Source organism: Sylvia atricapilla, chromosome 30 (assembly GCF_009819655.1).
Source record: "Sylvia atricapilla isolate bSylAtr1 chromosome 30, bSylAtr1.pri, whole genome shotgun sequence".
NCBI lineage: Eukaryota > Metazoa > Chordata > Aves > Passeriformes > Sylviidae > Sylvia > Sylvia atricapilla.
In genome coordinates this window covers 836,005-853,865 of record NC_089169.1, presented here as the reverse complement: position 1 = coordinate 853,865, position 17,861 = coordinate 836,005, and the positions used below count along the sequence as shown (strand labels likewise).

The 17,861-nt window shown below is 61.9% G+C and overlaps 2 protein-coding genes across 2 annotated transcripts in view; both read right to left on the bottom strand.

Moving 5' to 3' along the window:
* Nucleotides 1-17,861, bottom strand: part of LOC136373022 (dnaJ homolog subfamily A member 1-like) — a 64,017-nt gene that overhangs the window by 9,438 nt on the left and 36,718 nt on the right. The gene's annotated exons all lie outside the window — the stretch shown is intronic.
* On the bottom strand, nt 1,295-8,962 carry NES (nestin). The gene is made up of 4 exons (XM_066337989.1): nt 7,865-8,962; nt 6,844-6,968; nt 6,263-6,336; nt 1,295-5,671 (listed from the first exon to the last, which is right to left on the bottom strand). Exons 1-4 carry the CDS (start codon nt 8,828-8,830, stop codon nt 1,773-1,775), a joined length of 5,064 nt encoding a protein of 1,687 aa, XP_066194086.1. The 5' UTR covers nt 8,831-8,962; the 3' UTR covers nt 1,295-1,772.

Sequence of the window (17,861 nt, the reverse complement as noted above, 5' to 3'; positions counted from 1 at the left end):
TGTGGATTAATTTCGGGAGGAATGTCACCCCCCCGCATGGCGAAGCCTCGCCCGAGCCATCACCGTCTCCTCGACATCCTCCACCCCTCTCCTGGCCCGGGGACCCCCAGCTTCGGGGACCTCTCGGGGGGCACTGGGGGCTCAGGGGGTGCTGCTGGAGCTGCTGCCGGGCTGATGCTGCCCAGGCACTCCGAGGTGTGTTGGGCTGATTGAACGCAGACTCGGCGCCTGATTAAACTCATCAGGGAGGGATTTTTTTAATACGAGTGTTAGGATCTGTTGGAGTTTCGCCTTAAAAGGAATCTGTCGCCTTCAGGGCAGGGGAGGGGGCCGGGGGCTTCGCAGGGAGGAAGGCAGCGAAATGTTGGGTTCTTATCGGTCCCTGGCTCTGAGCATCCCTTGGCGCGGGAATAACCGAGCTAAATCGGGCGTGTGGACAAGCGCCGGGGCACTGGAGCAGCGATGCTCAACACATCCGTGGGTGCGAGGGATGCCATGGCCACCCGAGTCAGCGCATCCCCTCGCTCGGGGTGACTCAGCCCTTTGCTCGGCATAAAGGAGCCCATTCTTCAGCTGGAGGCTGATCTATGCGGCTCTCCCCACGCCCGGCTGCACAACGGGGCGATTGAGCCCCGCCGGCTCCTCACAGCCCCCGTAAAGCCCACGGCCCTTTGGGGGTCCCCAGGGCGGTGCCGGGGTTCTGGCAGCTCCCAGGTCCGGGATCTGCGGGTTGTTCCGCGGGCATCGTGCCCACATCGGGCAGGGGCAGCGCCTTGTGCTCTTGGCTGCCGGCTCGGGGCGCTGGCACGGGCAGTGGGTGGGCTGGGCTGGCATCCCGTGTCCTCCTGCCGCCATCCCAGGCGGAAACTCCTGGCCGGCAGCGAGCCCTGAGCGGCATCTGCGAAGCTCCGTGGATGGGGGAGCATCACCTCGGGAGGCAGCATCGGTTTGGGGGTGGGGGAGCATCTCATCAGGATCCATAACTCCAGGAGGCTGCACCGTGGGACCGAGGGAGCATCCTCCTGGGGACATTGCCCTGGCGGGCTGCATCAGCACAGGGCTGGGCCAGCATCACCCCGGGGTTGGAGCCACGTAGCCCCAGGGATGTGTCTTAGAGAAGGGGGAGCACCATTCCACAGGTCCCATGCTGATGGATGGCCACAAGGGCACTTTCCCAGGCAAATGCAGCCTGGAATTGCAGCCCTCCCCCAGACAGTGCCCTCCCCTTCCCCCTCAGCCCTTCGCCGGGGCTGCTGCCCCCTGCCCCCAGAGTGAGGAGAGACGGGGCCCTGAGTGGGAGGATGAGGCTTTATTAAATTAATGTCGAGGCAGTGGATACATCCAGCGTGGCTCAGCCCCTATTGTTGGGGCTGGAGACACTGGGGTGATGTAGCCCCAAAAGGCTGAGTCCAAGGGTGCAGTTTGGGGGAGTCCCTAGCCTCCAGCTGGGCATCCTGGGGCAAATATTGGGGGAGTTGGAGGGGGAAGATTGCAGGGAAAGGGGAAACACAGAGTTTAAATTAAATACACCCACAGCAACCCGCCCAGAGGAAGCTCAAAACGAAGCAGGGGTCCCAGAGCAAGCATGCGAATTTGGGTGGGCTGTAGGGTGGAACTTGGTGGTTTTTCACTCTGAAAAGGGGTGCAAAAAATCCACACAAACACGTTAAAAACCGTAAGGAGGTGGGGAAGCATTAGGAGGGGGGTGGGACAAGTGGAGGTACTGGGTTTTGGCAGGAAGGGGGCTACCAGAAGGTTCCCCCTGACTGTTGTCACTCATCCCCTGAGGACCAGGGCTCCTGCTCAGCTCTCAGCTGACATGCTGGCGGCTGGTCGGGTGTGAGGCACAGGACGTCCTCCCCCAGGGCAGGGGGCACAGGGCTGGGGTCGGCTCCACCATGCTTCCCCCTCAGGGTGGCATCCTCCAGCTTGGTGGCAGTGCCATCTCCAGGGGTGGGGGCCTGCGGTGGCATCACCACTGGGGTGTCTGTGGTCTCTGTGGAGAGCTCCTGGGCTGGTGCTGTGCTGGCAATGCCGTTCAGCACCTCCTCAGTGAATTCGGCCAGGTCTTCCAGACTGGCATCCCGGTGCAGCCCGTTCTCAGCCCGGACCAGACCCTCCATCTCTGGGCCCACATCTGGTGCCTCCTGCACTGTCGGCTCTTCCTCACTGGATGAGGCAGGTGAGGAGTCTTCCCCTGCGTCCTGGGGGAGCTCGGTCCTTCCAGGACCCTGCTGCCCACCCTCTGCCACCCTCACCCCCATCAGCTCCTGGTTGAATTCCAGGGCCTGCTCAACTATTTCCAAAATATCCGAGTCTTTCATGATATCCACCGGCACCTCTGCAGAGAGAACATCTGTGTCAGGGATATCCGGAACGACCTCTGGAAAACCTCCCTGCCCCAGCGCAGAGCCCGGCTGAGGGGGGTTGGCCTCGGGGGGCTGCTCGTTCCTGGGTGAAGAAGGGCTGTCACTGTTGAGTGCTTCCTCCTCCATGACTGGCTGCTCTTCCAGTGGCTGCTCTGCTTCATCAGGCACTGCCTGGGCCTGGAGCCCTGCTGGAGGGGTGGCCTTGGCTGTGTCGTGGAGAACCATGCTGGGCTCATCCTCATCTGCCCCCTCCTCCTCCTCCTCCTGCCCTGCCAGCCCCAGGCTGCAGCCTGGGACAGTTGTTGCTCCACTGGCATGCCTCTCCAGCTCAGTTGTGTTGTGGAGCTCCTCATCCGATTCAGCAGCCAAACCTTCCAAATGCTCTGGTCCCTCCCATGCTCCAGTGCCTGTGGCTCCCTGGGCTGGATCATTGGTACCTCCTGCTAATGGTCCCATGGCCCCGAGACAGCTGGGGTCTGCTTCAGGCCCAGCTGCGCCTTCCTCCAGCTCACCAGTGTTGTCCTCATCCTTTGGCACCTCAGGTTCTTCAGTGGGCATCTCCGTATCTCCATCTGCTTCCGCAACAAGCACCTCGAGGTGCGCTTTGTTCTCTGCCACCGGAGACGTCTCTTCAGGAGCTCCCAGATCATCTTGGCTGCCTTCAGCTGCTTCAATTTTAATTTCTTCAAAGTCCTCAGAGATCTCAGCTTCCTCCAAGCTGGACACCTCTTGGTTGGGAGCGGAGACCATGAAATAACCTTCCTCCTCCTCAGCACCCTCTGCCACAGCAGCTACCTCTGCCCCTGCCTCCTCTTCAGGGCTCTCTGGCATGGTGGGAGTTGGTGGCTTGTTGCTCCCTTCCAGCCCCCCTTCACCCTCCTGAGCTGTGTCAGACACAGGCGCTGTCTCCGTGGTCTCCTCGGTCTCTGGAGGGTTTGGGCTGGGTGCACCCACAGCCAGCAGCTCCCCTTCATAGAGGTGCAAGGGTGTGCTGTCCGGCAGTGTGTCCTCCAGCTCCACCCTCCTGCCACTGCCCGCTGTGGGCTCTGGGTCTCTGGGGACCTCCTCCAATGCCCACTCACCACTCTCTGCACTGTCACCTGGCACCTGCTTCATTGCCACAAGCTCTGAGCTCTCCTGCTTCGCCAGCTCTGAGCTGAGCTCATCATCAGCGTTCTCATCCTGCACCTCCCATGGCTGCTCTGGAGCCTCGGCCAGCTCCTGTGTGTCCCCTTGCTCAGGGGCACCTGGAGGGGCTGGCTCAGGCTCTGCCATGGTGCCCTGCTGCTCCAGCCTTGCCAGCTTTGGTGCTGGCTCAGCCTCTGGCAGTGCCTGCTGCTGGCTCATCTCCTGGCTCTTGGTATCTTCTTCATCATCTTCCTGGGCTCCCTCCGGCTCTGCTGGCAATGTGCCATCTGTCTCCTCACCTTTCTGCCCTCCTGCACTGCTCTGGGTGTCATCTGCCCAGGCTGGCTCTTCTGGCCCCAAATCCCCCTCAGTGACCTCCCAGTCCTCTGAATAGGGCTCTTGGCCATTGCCATCATCCCCCCGCCCCCAGGGCTCCTCTCGTGGCTCCAGCTCCTCCTGTTCCCCCTCCTCTTCCACAGAGCCATTTTCCTGCAGGTCCTCGGGCTCCTCTGGGGCTCTGCTCTCCCACTCCAGGGTGTCACCTCCCACGGCCTCTCCTGCCTCGGGATCCTCTCCTGCCATGGGATCCTCTCTTGGTCCAGGATGCTCTCCTGCCTCAGAGCCTTCTCGTGCCCCACGGTCTTCTCCTGACTCAGAGTCCTCTCCTGCTGTGGGGTCTTCTCCTGCCTCAGGGTCCTCTCCTACCCCATGATCCTCTCCTCCCAGCACCTCCCTGCTGGCCTCTCCCTTTTCTCCCTCACCATCTTTCACTCTGCCTGTGTCCTTCCCTCCTACAGAATCTTCTTCAGCTGCTAATGAAGGCTCCTCTTCTGGGATGGCCTCATGGATACTCGAGGCCTTCTGCTCTGGGCACAGCTCCTGTCCACTTTCCTTCTCTGCAGCCAGATCCATCTCACACATGGGCATTTTCTGCTGCTCAGACCTTTCCTGCTCTGCATCAACAAAGTCCTCTTCCAGGTGACCTTTTGTGGGCAAAGCCAGGTGGCTTTCTGCAAGGACAGCATGTGCAGCTTCCACTACTCCGTGTGGACGCTCCTCTTCTTGCACATCTGTTCCTTCTTCCTGGAAATCTCCATTCTCCTTGCAGGGGCTGCAGGGTCCCCTCTCCTCCTCATCCTCTGAGGGGTGTGATGGCTCTGTGCTTGGGGTCTCTGCCCTGTCCTCCTCTTGCTCTGGCTTTTCCCAGCTGGTCACTGTCTGTCCAGGGAGACCCCTGTCCCCTTCCTGGGCCTCCACTCCTGGATCCCTTGGGCTCAGCACAGCAGGTATCTCCTCCTCCTCCTCCTCCCACGTTCCCAGATCCTCCTGGCTCCCTGAGGCACTCAGGGAAGCAGCCATGCCCGGTGGGAACACGGCTCTGTCCTGCAGGATGCTGCTCTCCACACCCAGTCCCTGGAGCATGACCTCCCCAAGCCTCTCCTCTGCCTCAGGGCCGACACCATCCTCAGAGCCCTCAGAGGGCTCTTGCTCTTCCCCAGGCCCCTCGGACACAGCCTCTCCACAAGCCTCTGTGGGGAAAATGGGGCTGGGGACACAGGCATCCCGGGGGGCCCATGTGGCGCTGAGCGTGGGCTCTTCTTTGGGCTGAGCATCACCTTCCATTGCCTTGAGCGCGTCCTCCAGTGCCTCGCTGACCAGTTGTGCTGGATACTGCAGCCTGAGGGTGGGGGCTGCTCCGAGGGGCTGCACGCTGTCACTGGGAGTGTCCTCCGTGGCTCTGGACAGAGGACACTCTGTCCCTTGGCTCGTCACTGCCCTGTCTCCCCCTGGCCAGGCAGGACCCTCTGTCCCAGAGCTCTCCTGCTCTGGCAGGGAGGGGCTGGAGGGCTCCGGGGAGAGAGGAGAGGGAGCTTTGCCTGCCTGTGTGGGGCTGAATGTGGGACGGACAGGGGCTTCCAGCTCCCCAGCCCTGCCGGGAACCGGCAGTGAGGTGCCATGGAGGACTGAGCTGATTTTCTGGAGCTCCCTGGCACTGGGGCTCTGGCTTTTGGCTGTCAGGGTGTCTCTTTGGGGTTTTGCTAGCTGCCCCCTCCCCTCAGCCCTGGGGAAGATGGAGGGGCTGGTGCACTGGTCTCGGGGCAGCAGCCGCCTGATCTCAGGACTCGCTGGTACCAGTTTGCTGCTGCTGCTGCTGCTCACCTCCAGTTTGAGATCTGCAAAGAGTGAGGTGGAGCCGTGAGCGGGCAAGAAGCCGCTCCATGGCTCTCCCAGCCCTCCCCTGCCTCCTGGCTGCCTCTCGCTGCCCCCTCTCCTATTTTTAAACAGCTCCTTCTTGGAAAGTGGGAAATTCCTCTCTCTTGAGTGCAGCGGATGCTGCTGGTCCCAGGGGATTCAGCAGCAGGCCGGGACAATGCTCTGGCCAGCTGCAGCCACGGTCAAGTCCTGCAGCTGGGGAAAGTGTGCAGGTGACAAGCTTTCCTTGGTTTTTTTGGTTTTTTGTTTTGAGGGAAAAGGAAATGCTCAGCTTGTGACCACAGCCTGCCGTCCTGCTGGGCAGATCCGTTCCGTTCCTGCCCTTCCCATGAAAGGCAGGGAATTAAAAAAGAGGCAAAGGAGCAGATAAGCCTTATCTGGGCTGCAAGCCCCGTGCCAAGAGCCCCCGGCTGCTGTTAGCACCTTCCTATCGCCGCCGGGCAACCGCTGCCAGGAAAAGGCAGGAAAATGTGTCTAAATCCAGCCTCATTCCCCGACCCCTCCCAGGGTGATGCGGTGGCGGTGCCAGGCTGCTGCCGGGGGTCCCTTACCTCGCACACCGTTGGCCAACCGGAATTCCCCAGCTGGCATCTGCAGGCGGGTGCTCTCTGCTTCCAGCAGCGTCCTGGAGGAGGAGAGGAGCACGGGAAGTGGGTGGTACAGGGCGCTGGGTGCTCCCTGTGCTCACCCCGCCGGGCTGCGGCAGTGGCAGGGCAGGTAAACTGAGGCACGGAGTGGTTAGGGATGGTCGTGCTCTGTCACGGCTCAGTGAGGGAACGGGTGGGCCGAAGAAGCCCCCCTTGCTCCTGTGTCCGCTCCCATCCCCCCGAGGCCGGGATTAGTGTCTGCGCAGGGTGACATCATGCTCTGCCGGGGAGGCCCCTCGCCCGCGCTGGGACAGACCCTATTCTCATGCTAATTGTCCCCCCGGTCCCTGGCAGGCGGCCTTTGTGTGGGGCCATCTGGAAGGGCTGCGGAAGGGGCACAGGGCTGCCCCTACCGAGACCCCCCTAGTGCCCGAGACCCCCTTGTGCCTGACCAGCCTGTGCCAGCCCCACCTGTGCCTGCCGCGGTGCCAGGCTCGGCCCCAGATCCCTGCACACCCCGGCTCCGTTCCCACCGAGAACCTCACCTGTAGGTCGCCACTTCCAGGCTGAGGGACATCTTGAGGTGCATGAGCTGCTGCCTGTCCTCCAGCACCCGGGCGATCTGCACCCGCAGGCTCTGCTGCTCCTGCTCCAGGGCCTCCATCGCCAGCTGCGGGTAGCACAGAGGGGTCAGGGGCACCTCAGCCCTGCCTGAGCCCTGCCGGGCCCTGCGGACCTGCCACGGGGCGGGTGGCTCGGCTCATCCCTCAGGATGCTCAGGGGCAGGAGCCCGTGCGCTCATTTCAGCACGCGGGGCTGAGGCTGGGGCAAGGAGATGAGCGGGGCTGAAAGGCGATGGGGAGACGGCTGCTGGAAGTGGGAGGAAAGGCAGGGGTGATTCAGGGCTGAGGGACGCCAGCGTGGGAAAGAAATAACTTTCAGGCGAGCAGCCGAGACGGCGGCACCCTCTGCCCCAGGACACCCACGGCTGGTCCCAGGACCGGAACAAAGGGGGACCCTTCCCCGGGCAATGCTCCCTCCGTTCCCGGTATTTCCAGCCCACCCCGCCTCCACCTCCCTCTGCTGAATCACTTTTGCAGCTGTTGGATCGCAGCTGCACCGAAGTCGGTGGGAGTTGATCGTGCCCACAGCCCCCCCGGTGCCTGCACCCCGCCCCGGGGCAGCGGCTGTCGTTATCCCGGGATCCTGACCCTGGAGCCCAGCAGGACACGGAGCAGCGGTCCCGGGCAGGGTGCTGGAGGAGGAGCCGGTGTCTGGGTGCTGAGAGGTGCAATGGGTGGCCCCGGGTCTCTGTTGTGCTGGGGACAGAGATGTCCCCAAGCTGCTTTCCTCTTCCTCTCTCTCTCCCTCCCCAGCTTCATCTGCAGCTCATCCGGGGCGACTGTCCATCCCTTCCCTGCGGTTTTTTCCCTCTGTTTTGCTGCCTCCCGTCCACCTCTCCCACCCCTTTGCTCAGGGATGTGCTCTGAGCACCCACCCAGGCACCCTGAGCCCCTGGTCTCCCGCTCCCCAGGGACCCAGCTCCTTCCTGCTGCCTTCACTCGCCTGGAACTTTTCTGCCTCCCCGCGCTGCTCCTGCCACTGCTGGGCCAGGCTCTCCTCCAGCATCTCCTTCCGTGCTTTGAGCCCTGCCAGGTCCTTCTCCAGGTGCTGCAGCTGCATCTGGCTCTGCTGGTTGTCCTCCACCGCCTTCCACAGGTTCTCCTTGGCCTGGCAGAGGGAGCCCTCCAGCTGTGACACCTCTGTCTTGTAGGTCTCCACTGCCCCTTTCCAGATCTCCGAGAGCCTCTTGGAGTAGTCCTCCACCTCCACTGGCTGGAAGGCCACTGGTGCACAGCGAAAGCTCTCCAGGCTGTGGGAGAAACTTGCGATCTCCTGGTCCAGCCCCGCTTTCTCCTCCTCGTGCACCTCCAGCAAGACTTCCACCTCCTTCTTCAGCTGCACAGCTCTTTCCTTCAGCCAGATCTGCGCTCTCTTCTCCTCCTCCAGCTCTTTCCTGCTCAAGGACAGCTGCTTCTTAGCTTCTTCTCGGGCTGCCTGCTCCTTCTGGCACCTGCTTTTCACCTGCTGGACCTCCTCATAGAGATTGTCCCTGGCCAGCTCGGCCATGCACTTCTCCCTGAAGGCGTGATCCAGCGCATCCCGCAGGGCTCGCAGCTCCTCCTCGTACTTCACCCGCCACGAGTCCCCGGCCGGGCTGCTCTTGGTGCTCTGGATTTCAGCTCGAAGCACCTCGTTCTCCTCCTCCAGAAACTTCACGCGGGCCAGGTACGCCTCCAGCCGCTTGTTGAGGTCCCACATCTGCAGAGATTCCTCTCCCAGGGCTCTCGCCCCTGTGAAACTTTCCGTGCTGAGCATGGGCGCTGCCGGAGGATGCCGGGGCTCTGGAGCCGGCACCGCCAGAGGAAGACGCCGGGGGAGGAGGATGCCGAGGAGAAGAACGCCGAGGCAGAGTGGGAAGGCGGGGAGGGAAGCGAGTGGCTGGGAGCAGAGGGGAGTGCAGCTATTCATACTCTGCGATGGCGAGTGGGAGGCCCCCGAGACCCGGACGAGCAGCCGGCTTTAACCCTTGCACAGCCGAGCCGACTGCAGCCCAAGTGGGCTCGACGCTGAACTCTCATCTCCCAGCCCTGCGGAAGAGCAAGGTGCTGCTTCCCACTTTGGAAGGGTGAGCTGAGGGCTTGGATCCTCTCCCGGTGTGGCTCGGCTGGAAATGCCCTCCCTAAAGCCTAAGGGCCATGCCAGGGAGCTGGAGCTTGGGAGATGTCCAAGGGCAGTTGGCACATGCCCATCCTGAGGGTTGGCTGCAGCATCCCTGGGTGGTGCCTTGTCAGCCCCGTGCTGCTCCGGAACCTCGGGGCAAGGCAGCCCCAAAGGAGCCCACCGAGGGTCTCACAGCCCTGGCGAGGTGACGGCTACACCGAGGATATCGGTGCCTCTTGATGCCAGGGGCCGTTCTGGGCTCAGCACAAGCCACGACAGGTCCGATGTCCTGCATCCAGCCGTAGGGAAATCCCTCTGCAGAGGGAGAAGTGCCTCGGGCAGCACAGCACGTCATCCCAGTCAGTGCCTCCCAGGGGCGCCGCATCCAGCTGTGTCCAGCTGCAAACTTTCCTCTTTCCAGATGTCCGTGGCGGGATGTGCTGAGCGGGAGCCCAACGGGAGCTGCTCCTCCGGCAGCCTCTGAAACTTGGCAAGCGGCGGCGGCTCCGCGTTTGGTTTCCGTCAGAGTTTTCAGCCGCGCAGTCAAGCAGTCACGGTCGAGATAGGAATCGCTTCACGGGGAGCATTTGGGGATTAGCATTTTTGATTTTTCTCTTTTTATTTACCCCAAATGACTTATCTGGGGGAAGGGCAGTGCGCCGGCAAGGGGCGGAGATTCAAAAATTCAAACTCGGGAGGTTTCTGTGAACAAAAGGAGCAGGAAAATGTCACTCGGGGAGAGACTTCTTGCCAGAGTTTTCTCCCAGGAGACGGTGTTTTTTTTCCCACGGGAGGGTCCCTGCTATGTCCTCACCAGGGCAAGGAGGACAAGAATGTCTCCTCTCGAGCTGTCCCACGGGACGGACTCTAGGCGAGCCGTCCTGGAAAGACAAGCAACAGTCCCCTCTGCTGGCAAAGGCCACCCAGAGCCGTCCCCGAGCTTCTTCCAGCCTCGCACCATTCGGGAGCTGGTGGGGGTCTCACGCCCCCCATATGGGGCAGGAGCAGCGCCTCGGAGGGATGGGCTTTTTCCCTGGTGCCTGGATGGGGGGACGGCAGGGAGGATAACCCGGCTCGGGGGTCCCCAAAGGCATCATCTTTCCGGCTCATCTCCGGCCAGACATCCTGTCTGGCTCCTTGGCCTGGCTCTGGTTTGCCTCTCACAGCCAAGACTGAAATGCCATTAAGGAGCATAGGGAGTGCTGAGGTTGAATAATTGATCTGCGGTCCCCAGAGCCCTAGACACTGGGGTGATGAAGCCCTGCTGCATGTCTTTATACTCCTCCTTCCGATTTCCACAGCACATCTGCTCCAAAGCTGGCCTTTCCTGCTGCCTGGCTGCCCCCACTTTCCTCCTTTCCACCTCCTCTTGGGTGCCCCTGGGGTGTCCAGGTGCCCTCAAAACTGATGGCTGCTGCAAAAAGACCCCCAGTGCTAATGGCTACACTGAGAGGTGCCCTGGGGGTGAGCATTTCCTTCCTCCCTGGCCTTGTCCCTCTCTTCCTCCTCCTGCCTTTTGGGGTTCCCCATTGTACCTGCTCTCCTCTCTTTCAGCCAACAGCAGGGCTCAGCAGGACGGTCCAAATCTTGCAGCCCAGGGAGGACTCAGGATGCCCAGGGGTAATTGAGGAGTCCCAGTGCTTCCCTGCCTGAGTGCTCCAGGGGGCAGAGCTGGAGGGCACCCTGGAGTGTACAGATGTACGTCTCCCTTCCTTCCGTAGTGTGCTTGGGGTTGTCAGTGACTTAGGATGGGGACATCTGTGTTCCTGGGGGATGTCTGGGGTCAGGACTCTCTCAGGAGGGGGATGTCCATGTCCCTGGAGGATGCTTGAGTTCAGGACGCCCTAGGATGGGCACATCTGTGTCACTGGGGGATGCTCAGGGTCAGAAGCCTCTCAGGAAGTAGATGTCTGGACCTCTGGGGAATGCTTGGGGTCAGAATCCCCTGGGAATGGGATGTCTGTGTCCCTGGGGAATTCTTGAGGTCAGACCTCCCTGGGAACGAGATGTCTGTGCCTCTGAGAAGTACCTGGGGTCAGGCCTCCCTGGGATGGCCCCTCTGAGGGGTTCTCAGGGTTAGGACCCCCTGGGGATGGGATGTCTGTGCCCCCGTCCCTGTGGGGTGCTCAGGGTGGCCCAAGCAGTGGCAGAGGTTTGTGGGGGTGGCAGTTTGAGGGTGCCCCAGGCCCCCAGCCCCAGGGTGGGAGCTGGCACGTGCTTGGCACGGGGTGCATGGCACCGCCTGGTACGTGACTTTGAGCAGGGCTGGATGAGGAGGGGGAGGAGAAGGAGGAGGAAACACAGCTGGGCTCTGGGGCCCTTCCAGCCTGAACACAGCTGGAGCTGGGGGCTGTGGTTGTTTGGGGTCCCTGTGGGACCAGACCCCTTTCCATGCCCTTGGCTGCTGGGGCTGGGCAAAAGGGAAGGGCTGAGCTCCAGCATCTCTGGAGCTGCAAGCAGGGCTGGGGGCTCTCTGCTGTCTAACAAGGGCTGTGCCCGGATCCTGCCTTGCTTCTCTGCCTTTTTTCCTGCCCCTTCCAGGAGCCAGATGTCCCAAGGACTTTGCCCCATGGATGCCAAGAGCCAGCAAGGACCAGGAGCTGCCCTGGGAAGGAGCTGGCAGAGCAGCAGCCCTGGAAAATTCCCTCCGAGCCAGCAAGGAAACCCCAGGCTTGCCGGAACATTTGTTCCCAATTACGATGGGGGATGCTCCTTGCTGAGCAGGCACTTCGCGGTTCCCCCAGCCGGGAGCCCTTTTCCACAAAGTGCATTTTCTTTTTGCATGGATTTCCCCTCTGGGTGCAAGATGTGGCCTCATGGGCTGGGTTTAGGGGGCAGAGGCTGGGGCGGTGCCTGTCCCAGGCAGAGCACTGGGGTGTATGTGTCCCACCGACCGAGCATCACCCGCTGGACACTCACCCCCCCAAACCGCTCTGCTACTGAGACGGGCTCTGCCGCCTGCAATTAATTCCCAGGGCCACAAATGATTAATTCTGCTCAGGAGCTGCGGCTTTCTGCAAACTCACCCGAGCAATTCCCTGGCAGGCTCCGCGCCGCCCCCCCGGGCAGGGAATGCTCCGTGCCAGGGAAAGTTTAAGCGAGATCTGGTTAAAAAACATCCCCGATCCCAGCTCCTGGATGCTGCTGTTCTGCCAAGGGGCTTGAGTCTCCAAATGAGGCGTCCCAGTTGCCCCCCAGACCTCACCGAGTGCCCAGGTCCCAACATATTCCTCCAGGAAAAAGCATTCCAGCCTAAAGATGCATGGTTAATCCCGGCCCTGACGCAGATGCAGGTGGGTAAACTGAGGCACGGCATCTCTCTGTCGGACCAAACTTGGCTGTGAGTGCTGTGCTGGGAGGTGGCGTCTGGCTGCTCCCACCACCTTTTCGGGGCTGGCAAAGCCCCTGGCTTCCTTCAGCCGCCGGGCGGTGCCTCCACCCACCTCGGCCTCGCAGCGAAGGGGCTTTTGCATGACAAAGTCTCTGCTGGCCACCGGCCCCCCCCGCCCGGGGCCCCCTCCCCGTGCAGCTGAAGCTGCCAAATACGAGGAATCACCATTCCAAGGGCATTCCCATGCCGTGGCGGGGGCTGTGGTGGGCAGATCACCCCATTCTTTGGCGGGGTCCAGGGCAGCCGGCGTCAGCTGCTCCCCCACTTCTGCTGCATTGGGTTAACACCGTGCCCGGGCTGAGCATCCTCCTCTCGTGCGGGGTTTGCCAGCTGCCAGGAGGGAGGGACGGGGAGGGACAAGGAGCCTGCCAACACGGTAATATCTTTTTTTTTTTTTCTTCTTAATTAGGGGAAGGAATAAATATAAAAGGAGGAGGGAAAGGGGAAGGGAGAAAGAAAAAAAAAAAAAAAAGAAAGAAAAAAAAAGAAGAGTGGAGGACACGGACACACAGAGAAGCCTCTTTTCTCGGTGCCTGCACTTATGCCTGGTGCAGTTCCTTCCCAGCCGTCCTGCCAACCTGCTGCCGCCCGCTGCCCGCGCTGCCCCGGAGGAGCCGCAGCTCAGCCCCACGCCGGGCCCCCGGCCCAGGGGACCCTCGGCCCGCGCTGCCCTTCCCCCGCTGCACAGAGGGGACCCCTCCACGCACGGAGCCAGGTGGGGTGCGCGGAGCGCGTGGGGCCGGCGGTGCCCCGGGCGCTGCGGTGTCCCCGTGGCGCTGCCGTACTGCGCTTTTCATTTCACTATCGCCTTTCACCTCCGCACGGGCAGAAAAGTGAGACGAGACTTGAGGCGGCGTGGGGATTGCCGAAAGGTTTTCCTGATGCTTTTCCCCTCGGGATGCAGGTGCGGGGGGCACAGGGCATCCTCCTGCTCTGCAGCGGGGGATGCTCGGAGCTGCGGGACCCCAGGGTGCCGCTTCGCGGAGGTTTGTCCTTGCCGCCGAGCCTCCGGAGCGCAGCATCGCCCTGCAAGTTTCTTCTAAAGGGAGCAGCTTGTGGCGGCTCCGCAGCGCCGGAGGCAGAGCGGGGGCTGGGGGGCGAAGTTGGAAGGAGAAAGGACTTTGGTGCCTCCCGGCTGCTGCAGCCTGGAGCCCAGCCCGTCCCGCAGCCCCTCCAGCAGCGGGGCTTGGAGAGGTTGGGGAGAAGGGACATTTTCCGGGCTGTTTCAGCAGCTGCTCCCACAGGACCCTCGTCTGGGGAGAGGGGCCAGGGATGCAGGTTGGGCTGCTGTGTTCCGTCAGGGGGGGTCCTCCTGGTCTGTCTGCAGAGTCTCTGGCCGGGTTCTTGCCCCAAGGAGGCCGGCAGTTAGGGTAGCAGTGGAAAGGGAAACTGAGGCACGGAGCTGGGCAGTGATCCGGCTCCCCCCACTTCTGTCCGGTCGTGTCGCTGCTCCCCGTAGGGATGGGCTGGGCTCAGGGGCAAAGCTGCCCGCTCGCAGGGGGCCTGGGGCCGAGTCCAAGGTTTGGGATAGCTCTCCTTGTCCTCCCCCAGCTCTCTTAGCTCTGTCCCCATCCTCTGCTGGTAGGGGGGGCGGCAGGAGGGGTCAGGAAAAAATTTTCAGGATTTTCGTGGCTTTTTCCAACCCCTCAGCCCCAGTGTGAACCTCAGATCCACGGTGGGGTGTCTCGAGGAGAGGGAATTTTACTGCAGTCCCCTCCCGGAGCTGGAGCATTCTGTCCCCAGGATGAAGGGGCTGCCCTTGAGCAGCCCTGCCAGGGACCGCTGCTCCTGTCACGCCGACTTCTCCTATCTCAGCCCAACCCAGAACCTGTTGCTCTTCCTTTTGGCCGTCTGGATGGTGGGAGAAATCTCCCTCTGCCCCAGCCTGGAGCCTTTTCCAGCTTCTGGGCTCAGGCATGGCAGGGAGAGGGTGATATTTTAGGGCTGCTTTTCTGGCGATGGCTTTAGACGGGGGAAACTGGGAGTTGGGGTGATTTTGCGCTGGGAGGGGGGAGATGCGAGTTCGCTGGTGAGCGGCAGCGGGGCTGGGACCCAGCTGGGACCCCCATCCTCGATATTACTGTTCCACCTCGTGCCTCAGTTTCCCCAGCAGAGCCGCAGAGCTGGGGAAGGCGGAGATGGGTGTGCAAACCTTTCACGTGTGCGTGTGACACACTTACCCCGGGGTACACGTGCTTATGTGCCCCTGGCGGCTCCTGCGGGGTCTGCCCCCGCCCTTCCCCTTCAGCGGGACTGAATGTCCCCAGGGACCCTCCCTGTGCTCTCCCGGACCCGCCTGCGACAAGGCGTCCCTTTCTCCCTGTTGGGGGAGGGGGGCGAGGGGTTCTGGCAGCTGGAGGGACCCCCCCATCTCCCCGCCCGCTTCCGGCCTTTTAAGCTGTGCCAGCAGCCGCTGCCAGGAGGCTGCCGGGCGTTCCCCGCGCATCCCTGAGCTGGCATGTGCCTGGCACGGCCCCGCTCCCCCAACATCCCACTCCGCTGGCCGCATCCCACCCGCCCGGGCCGGGGGACGGCTCCTGGACGCAGCGGCAGTTTGCGGCTCCGGGGGACACGGACACGGCGCCGCCACGTGCGAACCGGGGCCGCGGGTCCGTGTCCGTGCGGCGTGTCCGGAGCCCTTTGCCGGTGGGGATGGGGCTGGAGCGGGGCCAGGCTGTGCCGGCGGCTGCTGACTCATTCTGCAGCTGAGCATCCCTGGAAAGCCACCGCTCTGCTTCCCCCTCCTCCAGCTCGCTGCGGGCTGGCAGGGCACCTTGGGAGCCGGGATGAGCAACCATCACGTGGAGGGGACAAGGGGCCGGAGAAGAAAACCCCTCTCCGGAGATGAAAAGGGACACCCCCCGGCCATCCACTCGCAGCGTCTCCTGCACTGAGCCCTGGACCAGGTGCTGCAGCCCCAGATCCTGCAGGTCCCGTGTTCAGGGAGTCAGCTCTGAAAGCAGGGCCGAGCTCAGGGGAGAAAGAGATCAGTCCTGTCCCAAAATAGACTTCAGCTCCCATTTTCCACCTGGTGTCCCACAGAAATGGAGGTTAGCTGGCCGTGCCACGTGCATGCGTGCCTGTGAGTCTGTCTGATCCCGGCAGCTCCTGAGCTCTGAGCTCTCTGGGACACACAAGCCTCACAAGTTGCTGCCATTATAACCACTCAGCCCTTTTTTGTCTGCCCTTCCCTAGTCCTGCTCTTAGCTTTTCCCTCATAACTTGTGTGTTGAAAGATTTTTCATTTGTGGAAAATAGGAAAATATCCAACGCAAAAATCCAACCCCAAACCCCAAACTTGACGTTTGTGAGTCTCTTGTCATCATGGGACTCCAGGACCTCATGCCATCACCCATGGGCAGGGTGAAACTGGGTTTAACTCTTCCCACATCCCATTCCCAGTGCCAGCACACAGGTCCAGTCAGGGATGGGCACAGGAGGAAGGCAGGCACTCCAGCTTGCCCAATTCCTGTGGAGTTTTATCACTTGGATTTCCTCTCCAGGGCTGCTGTCTGCGCCACCATGGCGCCTTGGGGATGGGAAGAAAAGGTGCCCGTGACAAAAACCTTCCTTGCTTGACTGCCCAGGGGGTGGCAACAGCCCCCATGCTGGAGCCGGGCCATGGCTGCCATGCAGGAGGGTTTTGTCCCTTGGTCCAGAACAATGGGGCTGCATTCAAAATATCCGTCCGGAGCACAAGAAATCCCCTGGCTTGGCCCTGGCACCACTGGCCAGGTCCTGGGCAATCAGACTTTGGCTGCTCCTGCTGAGCTCCTGCTGGGCAAGGGACATTTGTGATCTGCACGGAATGGTTGATGTCCACAGGGTGTGGTGCCAGGGGCTTCAAGTCCACCGAGTTTTGTGTTAGGAGCTATGCACACCCCTAATATAGTGCCTTGTGCTGTGGGCTCTACACCCACGGTGTGTGGTGCCAGGGGATGTATGTCTGTGCTTCCACGGGCTGTGCATTCATGGTGTGTGCTGCCAGGGGCTGTGCATTCGTGGTGTGTGCTGCCAGGGGCTGTATGTTAATGGCATGTGCTGCGAGGGGCTCTGCATCCGTGGTGCGTGGTGCCAGGGTTGTATGAACCCATTTTCATACATGTTCACTCCAGGGGCTATACATCCATGGGAGCTGGTGCTGGAGGGTGCGTGCACAGTGTTTGGTGCCCAGGGCTGTATTCACACCCTCTCCCTCGAGCAGTGGTCTCCTGGGCACCCTCTGGGAACACTGATGGAGAAAGGACACAGGTGACCAGGACAGCATCCTGTCAGGCTGTCCCTGGCAGCCAGCGACTGGACATGGGGCTGCCTAAGCTGCTTCTGTGGCTGCTGAAATCAATACAGCTCAAAGAGCTCATAAATTACAAAGCTGCTCTGAGTCTCTGGGTGCTCTGTTCCCAGGCAATGGCACGATGCATCCCCAGCACGGGAGGCTGAGGAGCCTCCAGCCCCCCAAGGAGCTTCTGCAGAGGGGTGAGGGAGTATTGGAGCAGTGCATCCAGCAGGGACATGTCCCCACATTGCCAGCATCAGTGTCCTCTCTGGATGGCTGCAAGAGCAGCCAGACTGCAAGGGCAGCCAGAGCCCCCCCATGACATGCTCGTCACCCCCCGTGTTGCTCCCTGGAGAGGACTGGGGGCCGGTGATGGCAGTGCTGGCCACTGGGCTCTCCTTTCAGTGCTGGTCCCCAGCCCACCGGTGAGAGCCCTTTGTGCCAGGCAGCCTGAGAGAGGCCTGGGATATAATGGCTGCTTTGCTCAGCCTTGGTTTTCCCAGCCCGCATGCGGGGAGCCTCCAGCGTGAGCTGAATGGCAAAGAAGCCATCCTGCTCCTTCCCTCCCCCTCTGCCCTGTGCTTTGTGTGCATTGGGCTGTCCCCCCCGGCTGCTCGCTGACCTCAGCTCCCTCCACAAGTCACCCCTGGCAGTGTATGTGCACAAGCGCACGCACACGCGTGTGCACGCCTGCATGTGTGCAGCAGCATGAGCACATCTGCGTGCACTGCCTGCTCCCTTGCCTCCCTCACCACCTCCTTCCTGACCAAACATCCCCCGAGGTTTTCTGACCAAACCCCTCCTGAGGTTTCTCACGGTGGCACCGTGGGCACATGGCCCTGGTGCTGGCATCGCCTCCCTGCCCACTGCAGCCAGCACTTGGGCTGAGACCATCTGTGCACTCCGGGCCAGGCTGGACTCTGCTGTCCCCAGGGGACCCAGCTCCCGGGGCAGGTCAGAGGGGCTGGATGGCGCCCAGTGGCTCCCAGCCAATGGTCCTGGTTGTTCATGTTGTCTTCTTCCTCTCGTGAAGCAGGGCATATTTCCTTCCTTTCCCTCTCCTCTCCACTGTCCAAGGGCCCAGGTTACCCTGCAGCCATGCCAGAGCTGACCTCTCCCTCTGTGCCCCAATGCCGCATGCATCACCCCAATCCCCCACACCCATGGGCTGG